The sequence below is a fragment of the Sebastes umbrosus genome, chromosome 10 (genome assembly GCF_015220745.1).
Source record: "Sebastes umbrosus isolate fSebUmb1 chromosome 10, fSebUmb1.pri, whole genome shotgun sequence".
Lineage (NCBI taxonomy): Eukaryota > Metazoa > Chordata > Actinopteri > Perciformes > Sebastidae > Sebastes > Sebastes umbrosus.
In genome coordinates, this window is record NC_051278.1 from 4,638,005 (window position 1) to 4,655,794 (window position 17,790).

Genomic DNA, 17,790 nt, shown 5'->3' on the forward strand with positions numbered 1-17,790 from the left:
TGACTTTTTTAAACTTTATTTTTGCTGTAACATTTTAACAAAAAGGCGTAAAAACACAGAATCCCAAAGAGCTGATAGACAGATCAAACATCACGTGACCCCCCGGCGTCCCAACGACCCACCCTGAGAGATGAAGCTCTAATCTAGTTAACAATGTCAACTGTGAGCTGCAGTTTGAAGCGTGGCAGCGAGGGGGCGCTATGACACTAAACAACACAGTTTCTCCTCTTTGATTTGTGCATCTGTTGACCAGTTCGACCAGTTCGGACACCAGTTATCAGACTGGTTTGCATAGTTACGTCGAGATGAAACTCTCAGAAAGTTCAGCATCAGATGAAAATATAAACAGAAAGAATTATCGCTCAGATAGAAGATCTCAGTAGAATACAGGACATTTCAAAAAAAAAAACAAAAAAAAAAAACTGTACGTAATAACTTGACATTTTTCACTATTTTTCAGGTTTTCTTTGATTATTAAGAAAATAATCAATAGATTACCTAAAAATATTTGTTAGTAGCAGCAGTTGTAACAATAAATCCACTTTTGCTTAGTTGAAAATGATGACTGAAGGGCAGTTGATTCTGTTCCCAGTCTGTAGTGTCGATTGTTTTTTCTGACATTTTATGGACTTAAATTATTAATCTCGATGGTTATTGATAATGAAAATAATAACCGTTAGTCGCAGCTGTAGTGAAATTATAAATTCACAGATTCCAAAGTCATAAAAGACATACGACAACGTATCAGGGCCATTATAGGTAAAGAAATAATATTACGGAGCCGGGGGGGGGGAAATTCGGAGAAAAAACTCAGAAAAATAAATTACCACCTTTTTGTGTTTTTCCCTCACAAATTTACGATTTTATAATCTCAGAAAATATCTGATTTCTTTTCTCGCAAATTTTCGATTTTTTTGTCATTAATTTGTGACTTTATAATCTTAAAGAATATCTGAGTTCTTTTCTCATAAATCTGATTTTTTTTTCTTGTAAATTTGCCACTTTAATCTCAGAGATTTTTTTCTCGTAAATTTCTGTTTTAAAATTAAGAAATTCTCAGTTTTTTCTCGAAATATTACCTCCGCTCAATATTGTGTATTTATATTCATATATATATATACATATATATATATAAAATTTGTTTTTATTCCTACAATGGCCCTAATATGCCATCGTAAAAATGACTTCAAAATGATTGAAGATTCATTTTCTGTCAGTTTTTTTTAACCGATTATTACATATTTGTTTAATGAGATGGTGAGTGGGTTCCTCTCAGTATAATACAGGATGTTTTACATAGAGCACCATTAATTCAACTCTGGGAGGATCATCAGCCATCATGCTACATGTACACATGTTTTTTGTGCGTTTCTGTGCGTTTACATACTCTGTAAAAAGTCCTGTTTTTGTGACAGACTTCCCACACTGACTGAGGACGAGTTTGTATTCATCAATCTTTCTTCTGATGCAGAACTTTGAGAGAATCATCGTGTTGACGGGTCTGTAACAAGTTTAACTGCATAGATTAGCATAAGTATTAGCTGCAATTGTGTCGTGACCTGAAATCTGAAAACACAAGTTTTTTGGTTTAATTTCAACTTTATATAACGACAAGAGCTAAAGGTCTCTGCTAGCAGAGGAAGCTAACAGTTAAAGGATCATTCCAGAGGTTTTTATGTTTTAACCAACTGGTATTTTATCTGTTTTTGATTTGTCAATTTTCTGTGCTCACATAATAATATAATAATGTCCTTTCTAAAGCGAGAGAAGACAAGATATTCAGAGAGAGATAATTCTGATTTCTTTTTTCTCACAAATTTACAACTTTATAATTTTTTTCTTTTGACTCATTATTATTATTATTATTATTATTATTATGTTTCTATTTTTGATTCTCGTCTTTTCATGCACCATATTTCTTAATAAAAATATTAAACAGAAAAAGGAGAGGCAGTTATACGTGTAGATTGAAGGATTTAAAGTACTTTAAACAACAAATAAACTTGATTAAACTGACTAATCATCTCTCTCTGCAGGTTGACTGTTACAGAAAGAAAGGAAGTTGATGTAAACTCTGACGGATGATTTGGAATTAAAACACACACAAAACACCAGAATGATCCTTTAATAAAGTAACTCTAAACTCCAAAAGGCAGTAACTATTAAAGCTTAAAGTCCTGAGGCACATGTGCACTGCATTATATAATAAAAAGAAGATAAATCTATAGAGACAAACATGTGGACTAAAGTTTGTGGACGCCTGATAACATTCTGCCCTTCCAGCCTTGTGATAATCCAACAATCGCTGGATAACTTCAGGTGTTTTACATTCAAACTACGTTTCAAGACGTCACAACACACTGGATATTTAACTACTGTGATAATCAGCTAATTGATTTTCATGATTTAAAGCAAAAATTATCCATTTCCAGCTGCTCAGATGTGAATATTTTCTGGTTTTCTATCACAGTAAACTAAATATTTTTATGTTTTGGACTTAAAAACATGATATTTGAAGCTGCAGCTGTAGTGAAAATTGTAGATGATAAGTCTTCAGATGTCCAAAGAGATTCAGTTTACTGTCAGAAAAGACAAAGAAAATCAGGAAATATTCACATTTGAGAAGCTGGAAGCAGATACTAATCGTTTCAGCTCGAGTCCAAACACTGAAGTCTGTGACTGAGGGCGTCCACATACGTTTGGCCACACGGCGCGTTGCAGGTAAACTCATTAAGGCTTTTATATATCGAGATAAGTTGATATGTGTATAAAGCAGCATGGCGGCGTTAAAGCTGTAAAACCGTAAGTTTTTGTGGTTTGTTTCAATTTCTCATTAGAAGAAGAAAAAGAAAAAGAAGAAGAAGAAGAAGAAGAAGAAGAAGAAGAAGAAGAAGAAGAAGAAGAAGAAAAAGAAGAAGAAGAAGGTAAACAGACGTGATGAAGAAGGAATGAACACACACAGAGATTCATTCACACTGCTGCTGTGCAAAAAACTGTAAACGCTGGACTCTGATTGGGTCCTGCTGAGGTGATGGAAGACAGACAGACAGACAGACCGACAGGTAGATAGGTAGATAAACGGGTAGACAGGTAGAGAGACAGGTAGATAGACAGGTAGAAAGTTAGAGAGACAGGTAACAGAGAGACAGGTGGATGAGGGGTGCCTCTATGTGAAGATGAGGCCGGCCTCGTTGTAAACCTGGAAGACCTTCTCGATGGCGTTGACGTACGCCGCCGTCCGCAGGTCCAGACCAAGATTATACTTGTTGGCTGTTCGCATGATTTGCTGCATGAGAGGGAGGAGGAGACAAACATCACAGTTTGATCTGATATGAGAGGAATCTCTCTGTTTCATTGTTTATTAAACTGAGTTTACTGTCTGTGAGGATGAGAGGAGATTCTACATATTTGATGTTAATCTGGAAAACAACATGTTAAATGTATTAAATTTAAACTGGACTCTGGTTGAAAGTGACACAGAAATGTTTCAAGTCTGACAGAGTAAAGATTTAAAGTGACTGATTCAGATGTGAGACTGACGGGATACACAGCCTTAACGTTAAGAAGAGTGTGTGTGTGTGTGTGTGTGTGTGTGTGTGTGTGTGTGTGTGTTACCCTGGCAGAGCGCTCCATGGTGAAGGCCAACCCTGAGTGAACAATGTCCTTCTCAGACGCTCCCTGCAACCAAAACACATGTTTACAAGAAGAAGAAGAAGACATAGGAGTAGTAGAAGAAGAGAAAGACGTAGTAATAGTAGTAGAAGAAGACATAGAAGAAGAAGACGTAGTAGTAGTAGTAGTAGAAGAAGATGCAGAAGAAGAAGAAGACGTAGTAGCAGTATAAGAAGTAGTAGTATAAGTAGTAGTAAAAGTAGTAGTAGTAGTAGTAGTAGTAGTATGTGTGTACTCACATAGAAAAGAAAAAGAAGAAGTAGAATATGTAGTACTTAGCAGTAGTAGTAGTAGTATTAGTAGTAGTAGTAGTAGTATTAGTAGTAGTAGTAGTAGTAGTAGTAGTATGTGTGTACTCACAGCGACCCTGGCCTGGAACTCAGAGGTGGGGACGATGGGGATGGCACCGCCATGTTTCCCAAACTTCCTCTCTAGACTCTCCTGAACCGACACTAAAGAGAGAGGTGATGAAGAGGAGGTGAGGAGGATGAAGAGGAGGTGAACTGAGCTGACACTTTGCTAAACTAGAAAGACAGAGTGAATTGTCCACTTCCTGTTTTATTGACTAACAATGCTCCACCATCTCCATGACGATGAGTCGATCCATTGATTGATTGATTGATTGATTATGGGATGGACGGATGTTTCACTTACTGAGCAGGTGGTAGTTTGAGTCTCGCTCATACTTGAAGGTGAGTCGACCGTAACTGACGTGATTCAGATTCTTCAACCACTCAAAGTAGGAAACCGTCACACCGCCGGCGTTCAGGTACATGTCCTGACAGAGGAGACAGGAGACAAGGACACAGGGAGAGGAGACGAGGACACCGGGAGAGGAAATAAGGACACCGGGAGAGGAGACAAGGAGGGGAAACATGGAAACAAGGAGAAGAGAGGAAACAAGGAGAGGAAACAAGAAGAGGAGAGGAAACAAGGAGAGGACAAAATGAGACCAATGAGAGCATGAAACAAGAAAATGAAACAAGGAGAGGAGACGAGAATAGGAGAGAGAACAAGGAGAGGAAACAAGGAGAGGACAAAAGGAGAACAATGAGAGCATGAACAAGGAGAGGAAACAAGGAGAGGAGACAAGAAGAGGAGAGGGAACAAGGAGAGGAAACAAGAAGAGGAGAGGGAAAAAGGAGAGGAAACAAGGAAAGGAGACAAGAAGAGGAGAGGAAACAAAAAGAAGAGAGGAAACGAGGAGAGGAAACAAGAGGAGGAAACAGAATAAAATAAAAGCGTTATAACAACTATACTAATGAAGTTAAAAACTGAATAAATCAGAGGTTCCGTTGACTTTTTATCATCTTTATCAACAGACGAAGAGTCCACTGACCGGGATCACCATGATGTTTCTCTCCAGGAAGATGCGGTCGGCTTCGGGTGTGGTCGGACCGTTCGCTCCCTCAGCGATGATCTGAAAGTACCACAGACACCAGGTCAGATTACTGAGGCATGATGGGAAAACAGGACACGGTCGGTGTGTTTACAGTAACCAGGTTACAGTCAGATTTCTGCAGAAACTCAGCTACAGATGATTGATTATCGACTCGGTGTTACCTTGGCCTTGATCTTGTGTGCGTTGCTCTTGGTCAGCTGCTTCTCGCTAGCGGCGGGGATCAGGATGTCGCAGTCGGCCTCCAGGATGCTTCCTTCGTACGGCGTCGAGTTCGGGAAGCCGACGATGGTCCCGTGTTCCTGGAGTCAGAAAATAAAAAAATGTTGTTAGTTCGAGAGAAAGATTGATTGAGTGCTTTATTAGTACTTCACATAAATCCCCAAAACAAGGTGAGAAACAAGTACAATTAAACGGCCAAATTATGTAGGATAACTAAACTTAGATTAAAACTTTGTTTGGTTTAAAAGGGACCTTCTGTATGAGACTTCACTGTAGTAACAACACTGTTAATCCAGCAGGTGGCGTGCTGGTCTTTTATATTTACTACTGCATGTTGATGTTTGATTTAGAGCTGCAATATTCAATTTGTGTTCCTATTTGTCACTTTTATCACCAGTACTGACCAGTTTGTAGTCCTATTTGTTACTTTATCACTAGTACTGACCAGTTTGTAGTCCTATTTGTTACTTTATCACTAGTACTGACCAGTTTGTAGTCCTATTTGTTACTTTATCACCAGTACTGACCAGTTTGTAGCCCTATTTGTTACTTTATCACCAGTACTGACCAGTTTGTAGTCCTATTTGTTACTTTATCACTAGTACTGACCAGTTTGTAGTCCTATTTGTTACTTTATCACCAGTACTGACCAGTTTGTAGTCCTATTTGTTACTTTATCACCAGTACTGACCAGTTTGTAGCCCTATTTGTTACTTTATCACCAGTACTGACCAGTTTGTAGTCCTATTTGTTACTTTATCACCAGTACTGACCAGTTTGTAGTCCTTTTTGTCACTTTATCACCAGTACTGACCAGTTTGTAGTCCTATTTGTTACTTTAACATCAGTACTGACCAGTTTGTAGTCCTATTTGTTACTTTATCACCAGTACTGACTAGTTTGTAGTCCTATTTGTTACTTTATCATCAGTACTGACCAGTTTGTAGTCCTATTTGTTACTTTATCACCATTACTGACCAGTTTGTAGTCCTATTTGTTACTTTATCACCAGTACTGACCAGTTTGTAGTCCTCCAGCTCTTTGGGGTCCATGCCGTTGGGGTTCCAGATGCTTCCGTCCATTTCTCCGATTCCGACGCACTTCGCCCCATTGCGATGAAGGTAACGCATGGAATGAAGACCCACGTTACCAAAACCCTGCAGACACAACAGAGGGCACATTAAACCCACAACATTTTAGTTTCTTATCTAAATAGCTCAACATCTGTTAGATGGATTGTGATGAAATGTGGTTCAGACATTCATGTCTTGTCAGTCTCAGGACGCTTCGCCGATATTGTACGACTAACAGCATGGCGGAATTAGCAGGCTAAGCTAGCCAAGTAGCCGGCCGTCCGACCAGCGGGCTGGTGGCCAACGGCAGCGCTGTAAAGATAAATTTAGGGCGTATAAATCTTTGGATGCCTATAGTTAACTATCCTTCAGTAAAGTCAGTCAAAAAGAGAGTCCTACAATATCGGAGAAGCATTTCAGAGATGGAGAGAAAGGGTTGCTAATAGTTTAGCCTTCTGTTAACTGCAGCCAACGGCTCACGGCTGCGGTTAAGAGACATTTTAGATGTGTAACTTTAGCCCACTGCTAGTGTTAGCCTCCAGTCTTTCCTTTGTTTAGCCTCCAGTTAACACCGTGACCTCTTCATGACCAAAGCGTTTTTTCCTGAGGCCAGCATATTTTTTTAATGCTTTGCAATGGGATCATCGCAAATTCACGCTATGGTAAAAACGCCAGCAGCATGACGAAGCGCTGCACGTTTGGCGTTTTTTTTTCAGGTTGCTGAGAGTTGAAAAATGTTCAACTTTGGGTAAAACGCTGCGCTCGTCAATGTCACTTTTTACCCAGCCGTCCGTCCACAGTGGAGGAGGGGTGGGACAATTAGCCTACCACAAAGACATGATCAAATGTGTTTATTATTATTATTAGTAGTAGTAGTAGTATTAATAAAAGTAGTATGTTGTGTTCTTATTATGTATGCTATGCTATTGATTTTACTTTGGAGTTTATGTTGTTCTGTCTGGAGCACTGGACCAAACAAATGTCACTGTGTTGGATAATAAAGTTGATCTGAATCTGAACTAAAAGGTTGTACTCGCCAAGATGTTTCCTCATCCACAAAATCTCATGAACCCACATAGATCAGCAGGTCCGTCCTCTCTCCCTACGTGTTTCAGCCTTCCCTTCATCATGTGCTACCATGTTTATTCCACGCATATTCCGTATCATAGCAACCAAAACGTCTCAGCTGCACCGCTTTCAAGCTCTCGAAGCTGAGCGTTTTCAGAAGAGAATAAACGCTTTGTTGGACACAGCCCTAAGTCTGTCTCTCAGTGGGTCAGACTGTCCACTCACTGGAAAACTACAAACCTCAAAATATGAGTCTTGGTTAAAATCCTGAGGTCTCTGTGTTGTGGGTCGCTCTCACTGTAATTTAACTGGAGGAAAACTTGCGGCCTCAGATGAGTCACTGATGACTCACCACTGAGGATTTTAGGGATGATGGGAGCACACGAGGACTACAGGGAGGAAAGAGCGATTCTGACTGCTTTGAAACCTACATTTACTGTTTACAGATATAGTTTCATCAGTAATGTCCTCAAACAGCTGCTCACTGTAGTTTTTAATCAAACAAACTGGAGGAATGCATTTGTAGGGGACTATTTTCAGCGGCGGATTAATCCACATGTGGTGCTCTAGTGAGTGTTAGTGGCAGCAGGATGGTGGATAAAATAAACTACAGTGTGTGTGTGTGTGTGTGTGTGTGTGTGTGTGTGTTCATGAGGATGAAGGAACAGTGAGGCTCATTGAAGTGAGTTTACATATTTTTTCACATATTTTTCAGACATTTTTCACTAATATTTTTGACATATTTTCAGACATTTTCACTAAAAATTTTGACTAGAATTTTTCTGACATTTTTCACTAATATATTTCAAATATTTTACTAATATTCGTTGGTCATTTTCCACATATTTTCTGGATATATTTTACTTATTTTTTCACATATCTTACTTGTGAAAAAAATAATTCTTAGTAAAATATGTGGAATATGTGTGAAATTTGTGTCAAATATGTGAAAACAATTGTGAAATAAGCCTGAGTAATATCCGAAAAATTAGATTTTGTTTTTTGAAAAATGTATATTGGATAATAAAAAAAATTAGACATTAGCAAAATGTAGACAATGTAGATATTGGAGGATAAAAATATAGATATTGAAGGATAAAAAAGGTAGATATTGGAGAATAAAAAATGTTAACATTGGATGACGTCAGGATGTTGCGACCAGCATTTTTCATTGTTTTCTGATGCGTTTAATTAATCAATAATGAAAAGAATGATGGGTTAAATACAAAGGTGAAATTTCATGTATGTCCCTGTACGTATATCTATATAAGACAAATCTAATTAAGTTTAAGTTGAAGAGTTGTTTGCTGCAGCCCTGACATAACTGCTTAACAGAAACAGTAAAACGTTTTATTCCAGTAAAGTTTTTTTTAAGAGGAGGGAGCGTACCTGGATGACGAAGGTCTTGTCGTGGAAGCCGGGACACATCCCCAGCTGGCTCATGTAGGCCGCCTCGTTGATGAAGTTCTCGATTCCGTGGAAAACTCCTCGGCCGGTGGCGGAGATCCTACCGTGGATTCCTCCCTGACTGATGGGCTTCCCGGTGACGCAGGCGTGAGCGTTGATGTCCTGCAGAGAAAATAGAAATAAAAAGAACATCAGAGGTTGTAGCGCAGAAAAAACTCCAAAATATCTTATAATTCAATAACAGAAAAACGTCAGTGAATAAACACATTTTACATGAATAACGGACTCTTTAAAAAGAAGCTGCCAACCAAGTAGGAAATAGAAAGACCTGTACAATCTAATGCCAATTCAACAGAGTTGATAACTAATGATAATGTGTCTTATTGTAGATATTGTTAAATAAACCTTCTGCATCTTTGTTGCATTGGTTTTTCCCATTAAACTGGCAACCAAACACAGGAAGTGAAAGGGCAGGGGAGGAAAACATAAACAACCAGCACCAAGAACGCTGCTGCACATCCTGTGTTACCACGGCAACGCCTCTCCTCTCAGTGTAAACGACTGGAGTTTTGTTTAGGCTGCAGAGATTTCAAGAGGTTTATTGGTACAAACAAAACTGTCTCTTATCGTAAAGCCTCAACGTGGCATCATAAACAGACACTAGGTGTGTTTCCATCCACCTGTTTTTAATACACATTTTCATTTTGTCGTTCCCTCGTCTTCACCTGGACGCTCCAAAACTTCGTCGTTACCATCATCAACAAAATGTTTTATCTATTCTGCAAAGGTTCATGTACACAGCAGTGGTTCCAGATGTTTTTACTACATTTAACGTGTTATTTTAACTCTGCGTTGCTGTTTTTACATTCAAACGAAGCTGACTGATTGATTTGAATGTATGCAAAGCTGCAACAACAGCTTCCTGTTTAATGTTCCCTCGGCATGTTTTCACTCATGTCACCTGTATCACCTGAGATTTAGTCATTTTATGGTAAATTCCAGATCAACAGACTCACATTGTGGCCCACGGTGGTGGCAAAGGTGTCGGCAATCCAGGACATCTCCCTCTCCCCGGTGCTCATGTCGGGAGCAGGAACATCGATACCAGGTCCTGCAGAACCACCGAGACATCAACAACACAACCAACAGCTTATACTGTAAACACCTCAGTCAAGTGTATAAATGTTTTATACGCCAGATGGCGTATAATGCAACCGTCATAAAACATATCACATATTTTACTCATAATTTGCACATACTTTTTGGACATATTTCACTACTTTTTTCCACTATTTGTCTTCACATATTTTACTTACAATTTTCACATATTCTTTTCCACAATTTTGTTTCACATATTTTACTAATAATTTTCACATATTTATTTATTGTTGGTTATCAAATCACCTGTTTGCGAAAGCATTGGCATAAGTTGCGGATTCAAATACATCATCATCACAGTCTTGTGATTGGTTGATTCGCTCCATGTGAAATATTACAGCTTCCATTCACAACACATTTTCCGTGAAATGTTACGAGGTCTTGAGGTGGAAAGTGACGGTTGGAGATTTCCCTCAATACCGATCCCTGCATCCCAGCCTTTTTTCTTGTTATTTTATAAAATCTAGAGCATTAGAAAACGTGAGTGGCAGTCCTGTTTTGGAGGTTGTTTACTCACCGATGAAGCCTTTCTTGGCGAGCTCGATGGTGAACCTCCTGGTGATTTTCTCCAGCTCGTTGTCCTGAAAACACAAAAACAACTCACTTAAGTTCTAATTCTTCCTAAAACACCATAAACTGTTTTTTTACATTTCTGTTTGTGTCCACATTAAATAAACAAGATATAACATGTTATTCAGGGAGCTTTAGAGGTGTTGGTGGGTGTATTTCCAGGATAGCAGTTTCCCCCCGTTTCAAGTCTTTATGCTAAGCTAAGCTAACCACGTCCTCTAGCTCCGTGTTTAACACATCTGAACGTGTCTGTAAATTGAATCTGATTCCGGGAATTCCTCCATTTCAAAAGGTCAGAGGTCAGAGGTCAGCAGGCCTCAGAGAGCTGAAGACCGACGTGTTGTTGCAGCAGAGAAAATGTAGAAGAGCGAAGGTCGAGCAAACATTCAGCCAGAGAGAGAGAGAGAGAGAAAGAGAGAGAGAGAGAGAGAGAGAGAGTCATCGACTCATCATGAATCCAGCTGATGGCTCAGTGTTTCCTGTCAACACTGTTATCAGCAGCTAAAGGAACACACTGCTGTTATCTCCCTCCTCTCCACTGCTAACCGGCTAATGTTAGCATCATCAATAGCTTCTCTGGTTTAGAGCTGCGACTAACGATTCATCTGTGTTTGCTCTATAAAACAGCACAAAGCTGTGAGAAATGTGCATCCCAGAGTCCAAGAAGCCGTCTTGTTTTGTTCCCAAATATATTAAATGTGTAAACCTCACACTGGAAAAACTTTAAAGAATTTAGCAGTTTTTTCTTTAAAAAAAAGACTCAAACCGATTAATTGATTATCAAATTAGGTGCTGATTTATTGATTAGTCGATCAACAGAAAAAAATTGCAGAACTGATGACATTCCCATCAGCCCCAGCTGTACTGTGTGTTTACTGATAATTAGGAGATATTAGCATGCTAACAACATCAATACTTTCTCTGGTTTAGGGCAACTAAAGATTATCGTTTAATCTGTCAATTATGTTCTCGATATTAATTCATTCTTTGCTCTATAATATCTATACTTTTAACACATAACACATTAACACAACTTGTGAGTTTTAGGTTGAAGCAGGCTGTTTTAAAGCAAATTTTCAAATATTTTTAAAGGTTTTCCCAATTTTTTTCCACTATTTTTTTTCACATATTTTAGTAATAATTTTCACATATCTTTAGGACATTTATCATATTTTCCGCTGATTTTCCCACATATTTTACTAATACTTTTCAGACATTTTTCGGATATTTTTCCAATTATTTTTCAGATATTTTTAGATATTTTACTAATAATTTCCACATATTCCTCAGACATTTTTCACATATTATCATCACAATATTTGTCATTTTTTTTGTTGTTAATTGATTTCTAACAATAAACATATACATACATTTTTGGACAGTATTAGCAATTTTTTTCTGATATTTTTCACAATCTTTTTCCATTATTTTTTTTCACATATTCTACTAATAATTTTCAAACATCTTATTTTCAGACAGTTTTAGCATTATTTTATAAAATATTTTTCACACATTTTACTAATACTTTCCTCATATTTTTCAGATATTTTTCACATTTTCCACAATTTTCTTTTTTACATATTTTACTAATAATTGTCTCATATTTTTCAGCTATTTTCCACATATTTTATTAATACTTTTAAGACATTTTTCAGAAGTTTCTGTAATTTTTCTTTTCCAGTACTTTTTCACATATTTTACAAATAATTTTGAAGCATTTTTTGGACATTTTCAGATATTTTTCTCACTTTTCATTTCCAGTATTTTTTCACATATTTTACAAATAATTTTCACATATTCTTCAGACAGACATTTTTCACATATTTTTGGAAATTTTTCACATTTTTTTTCACACATTTTACTAATTATTTTCACATATTTTTCACATAATAATTTTCACCCCCCCCGTGGTGAAAATTATTATATGTGGTGGAGGAAAATGAGAGACGTTGTGTTTGAACTTACGGAGTATTTCTTCACGTTGATCTTCACTCCAGCTTTGGCTCCACCAAACGGCACATCTGGAAAAAAATCACAGCTGCTTCACTATGTGACCACATACCACATGATGCACATACCATCGTCTGTTATGTTTTCATTTATATTTACGATTCTTCACTTTTGCAGAACTTGTTTTAGTTTTATTTTCTCTGACTGTGTTTATTATCATGCACAAAAAGGGAAATCTGGTGCATGTGAAAACCTTAATAATAAACCTGATTCTGACTTTAAATACAACATACAGAGTGTGTGTGTGTGTGTGTGTGTGTGTGTGTGTACACTCACCGACGACAGCACACTTGTAGGTCATCAGCGAGGCCAGAGCTTTCACCTCGTCTACAGACACGTCTGTACTGTAACGGATACCTGAGACACACAAACAGTAACACATCAGTGTTTTTTACATTTTACAGCAAAGACTTGAGTCGGACCCAAAGACAGGTGTCAGGTCTGGACTTCCTATCCCACCTCAGCTCCTGCCGAGCTCGGACTTCCTAACCGTCCTAAAATAGCAATCTTCAGTCCAGATCACTAAAGAAACATGACATCTCTGTGGCTCAACTTCCCCGTTTCGATTCCTCCTGGAGGCCTTAACTAACGGACATTCAGGTCCCTCTCCACAGAAGGATTATATATGGACGTTTTTATTGGAATGATCCACAAATATCTCACTATCCACAAAAATATAGAGCCATTTGTGAGAGAGTGAAGATCCTGGTATCATATGAAACTAGAAAACCTGATGAATCTATTGGTACCAACCATGTCATACTAGCTTGACATGAAGGAGGTTAAATAATGCTCCAAACCTACACTAAATTTTGGCAAGGAAAAACTGTCATGACCATTTTCAAAGGGGTCCGTTGACCTCTGACCTCCAGATATGCGAATGTAAATGGGTTCTATGGGTACCCACGAGTCTCCCCTTTACAGACATGCCCACTTTATGATAATCACATGCAGTTTGGGGCAAGTCATAGTCAAGTCAGCACACTGACACACTGACAGCTGTTGTTGCCTGTTGGGCTGCAGTTTGCCATGTTATGATTTGAACATATTGTTTTATGCTAAATGCAGTACCTGTGAGGGTTTCTGGACAATATTTGTTATTGTTTTGTGTTGTTAATTGATTTCCAATAATAAATATATATATACATTTGCATAAAGCAGCATATTTGCCCACTCCCATGTTGATAAGAGTATTAATTTACTTGACAAATCTCCCTTTGAGGTACATTTTGAACAGATAAAAAAATGTGTGATTAATCACGATTAACTATTTTAATTGACAGCCCTGATAATATGAATTTGGTGTTTTAAAGGGTTAGTTCGGATTCACCAACGTCACCCAATAACACAAACTAACTAACCGATCGATGCAGTGGTAGACCGTAGACAGTTCCCCATCAGAAAGGGCTGTCTGACGGTGAGGTGAAGCTGTGAACATATTCTAAATATAGCGTACAGTTAAACTGATATTTTTAAATGTCTTAAGTGTACATTGCTTTACTCCCGTGCTGGTACTCCTGTCTATTTCTCCATCTACTGTAGAAATACACTGACTACGGAGAAGAACCTCATGCAACCACACTGAGAAACATCACAACTCTCCCTTTAAAGTATGTTCCCTCTACTGCTGAAAGTAGCTGCCGGTGGAAAATAAAAAAAAAACGACAGAAAGTTGAGTGTGAAGCAGTAAATGAGTCTGGAGTAGAGCCAACACATGCAGGCCGGTTCACACACATCAGCCTGCTGCAGGGAAACGACACAAAATGGCTGCAGCTCAGACAGGCCGACCAACGGAAAAACAAAAAGTTAGTCACTCTCTTTTATATGTGTGTTTTTTTGTAAAGAAACAAGGATTCAAATGATGGTTATATTTTACTGACAGCAGCAGGAGGAAGAGACGAGAGGAAGGAAAATAGAGATAAAGAAGTAGAGGGAGGAAGAGGGAGGAAGCAGAAAGACCTGGGGGCTGAGAGGAGTGAGTCAGTCTGGGTGTGGCGATCACAACTTGGCTCATTTAAAAGGATCAGTACAAAGAGTTTCATTAACAACCACACCCTTCATCTGCTCCAACTCTCCTCATGTTCACATTCATATCCAGGAAACTAAAGACCACCCCCACGCTCTGCAAATACTACACCAGTAAAAACATGAGAGCTTCACACAACATCTTTGTAATACGACACTGTAGAGATAGTCTGTTACAAGTCAAAGTATCAGCATCGAAAGGGGCAAAAGTAAAAGCACTCATTCTGCAGGATAATCTATATTATATTATTATATTATAATTATTGATGCATTAATGTGTTCATCACTTTAATGTTGCAGCTGGTAAAGGTGGAACCAAAGTTCTGATACAGAAATGTGTAAAAAAGGTGTGAGAAAGGAGACAAAACTTCTTGGGGTCGGCTGTCGCAATAACCGCATTATTTACAAGCCAACCACCACATTCATATTTTTTCTTTTTAAATTCTTTGCAAAGGGAGCGCCGCATATTTCGCTTGTGTTAAATATTTACAGCTTGGTGAATTATTTCATTTACACAGAGAAGAATCAACAGCAAAGACTCTTCACACAGACCGACAGACACTAAACAAATGAGCAGATAACCAGCTTCTCTGAGAACACACCTGAGGACACGCAGCACCACAGGTAACCTGAGGAGCATAAACAGGATCATAACCATGTCAGACGATGATGATGAGTGATGATAATGTCGCCAGAGGGTAATAAGCAGGTTTATTATCTGTCCTGCGATGCACTCTAATCACACATGTAGAGCACCACATGTGGATTAATCCGCCTACAGAAAATAGTCCCCAACAAAGTCTCTATTTCCTCCTGTTTGTTTGATAGAAACTACAGCGAGCAGCTGTATCAGTGAATTACAGAAGAATCTGCATATTAGTGTTTTTAACGTCTGCAGTAGGAACCAGTGCAGCTGTGAGACACAGACTGGTTTATGAGAGTTTAAATATGAGATTAGTTAACAGTAAACAGGGCCGGCTTAACGCATAGGCCATATAGGCGGTTGCCTAGGACGCCACTATGTGGCTGGTCACCCTCTAAATTTTTTTTATATTTTAAGAAATAAATGCCGGTAGACGCCCTCCTCAATTTCTGCTTTTTGGTAATAAATGAACAAACAAATAAATAAAGACAGAAATACACTTTTCACCCCTGTAACTCTCGATGTAGTGAAACTGACTCAACACTTTTAAACCTTCATCTTAAGTCGTCTTTTTTAAAATAGATTTATTGTTATTGTTGTTATATATATATCTTGTTCTAATTGTTTGTCACAATTACGTAGTCATATTATTTCTAGGGCTGTCAACGTAAACTCGTTTTAACGCCATTAATTCCTTTAACACATTAATGCAACTTGTGATTTTTAGGTTGTAACAGACTCAGTTTTAAAGCTAGAGTGAAGATACTGGTATCATATGAAACTAGAAAACGTAACGAATTAAAACATTTGTTGCCTTTTTTCAGACATTTTTCGTACATTTCTCTGACATTTTTCGCATATTTTTCGGACATTTGTAGATATTTTTCGGATTTTTTTTGGTCAATTGTTGGACATTGAATTTTGGCGAGGAAAAACTGTCATGAACATTTTCAAAGCGGTCTCTTGACTTCTGACCTCAAGATATGTGAATGAAAATGGGTTCTATGAGTACCCACGAGTCTCCCCTTTACAGACATGCCCACTTTATGATAATCACATGCAGTTTGGGGCAAGTCATAGTCAAGTCAGCACACTGACACACTGACAGCTGTTGTTGCCTGTTGGGCTGCAGTTTGCCATGTTATGATTTGAGCATATTTGTTATGCTAAATGCAGTACCTGTGAGGGTTTCTAGACAATATCTGTCATTGTTTTGTGTTGTTGATTGATTTCCAATAATAAGGGGCTAGAGCCGGCTAGAGAATAACACAGAACAACACCAGACGTATACTTTAAACAGAGCGCTATGGTCGGATATTCAAACTTAAAATTAGCTGTGAAGAATGTTTTCCTGTCTTGAGGTCCTGCTACAACACTAAAGTAAAACACCACCACATCAGCAGCAGCAGCAGAGTTCAACAGGATCAGTTACCTGCTGGACAGTCACCTCCACAGCTGGAGACACTACCAGAACAAACACAGTTAGTCATTGCTGCTGCTTTACGCCTCAAACACACACCTCAACCAGCTATACGCTGCACTACTGTATGTTGGGCTACACGATTATGGCAAAAATCATAATCACGATTATTTAACACGATTACTCGTCGACTTTGGAAACATTGTGCATTTAGAAAGAACGTGTTGTAGCCGACATTCTAAAGATACTCTCAAAGTGCATCAATCTGGTGCACTGTGAGAAAAAAATGAAAAGGCTAGAATGAATAACTATGAATCTATGAATAACTTATAATGGGTTGGTAGGTTGCCGACATTTACTTTTGATACTTTAGGTGGATTTTGATGCTGATTCTTTTAATATCATCAATTTTTTGTAATATCAGAAAAATATAAGTTAAATATCAGAAAAATATTAAAGAATTATCAGACACCATTTAATAAAATATGCTAAAACAAATATATGTAAACAATTCATAATGATTGGATTTTAAAGAAATAATATTGGTCCACTGATCCCATTAAGACTACAAAAACTATCTATCTCTATCTCTAAATTATTCTTATTATAGCCTTTTTTGGTAGCATCTCTCTAATTCTGTCTTATATCATCTTTAGGGGGCGTTACCTACGCTAATAATAAACAATCATCCACACGTCTCCAATTTATGATCAGGTGGGATTCATCATTCAGCTAACCTGGATGGTTGAGAACATTTCAGGAGTTGACTTCTCTTACATTTTTTTTCTTAACAGAAAATTAAGATGAAATTGAACAGGATGTTGCTGCACGAGGCCCAGCGTCTATGAAGCCCTAACTGACCATTTGAGATGATTCTAAGGGAACACATCTGGAAGGTCTTCCAGCTGTTCAGACGGTTCAATCAGACGTTGAGGATGCAGCTTTTAGTTTGAATATTTTTGCCCGTTTTATGAGATATTCTGCAATATTAACAATGTTTACTTAAAATGTTCCTGTTCTCTTTTGCTTGTTTATATGCATGTATATGTTGTGCATATGTTTATGTATATACTGTATAATTAAATACTGTACTGTACACTGGTGTGTTTTCATGTGAAGCACG

The 17,790-nt window shown here is 38.0% G+C and overlaps 1 protein-coding gene across 1 annotated transcript in view; it reads right to left on the bottom strand.

Moving 5' to 3' along the window:
• The window catches only part of LOC119495543 (glutamate dehydrogenase, mitochondrial-like), a 21,668-nt gene continuing 3,878 nt past the window's right edge, over positions 1-17,790 (bottom strand). The window contains exons 2-13 of the mRNA XM_037782152.1: positions 12,856-12,936; positions 12,535-12,590; positions 10,517-10,580; positions 9,858-9,952; positions 8,824-9,003; positions 6,313-6,450; positions 5,236-5,373; positions 5,012-5,092; positions 4,327-4,450; positions 4,033-4,124; positions 3,616-3,678; positions 1-3,286 (exon numbers count right to left, since the gene is read on the bottom strand). Of these exons, the coding sequence (XP_037638080.1) occupies positions 3,167-3,286; positions 3,616-3,678; positions 4,033-4,124; positions 4,327-4,450; positions 5,012-5,092; positions 5,236-5,373; positions 6,313-6,450; positions 8,824-9,003; positions 9,858-9,952; positions 10,517-10,580; positions 12,535-12,590; positions 12,856-12,936 (1,232 nt within the window). The 3' untranslated portion in view covers positions 1-3,166. The remainder of the gene's footprint in view (positions 3,287-3,615; positions 3,679-4,032; positions 4,125-4,326; positions 4,451-5,011; positions 5,093-5,235; positions 5,374-6,312; positions 6,451-8,823; positions 9,004-9,857; positions 9,953-10,516; positions 10,581-12,534; positions 12,591-12,855; positions 12,937-17,790) is intronic.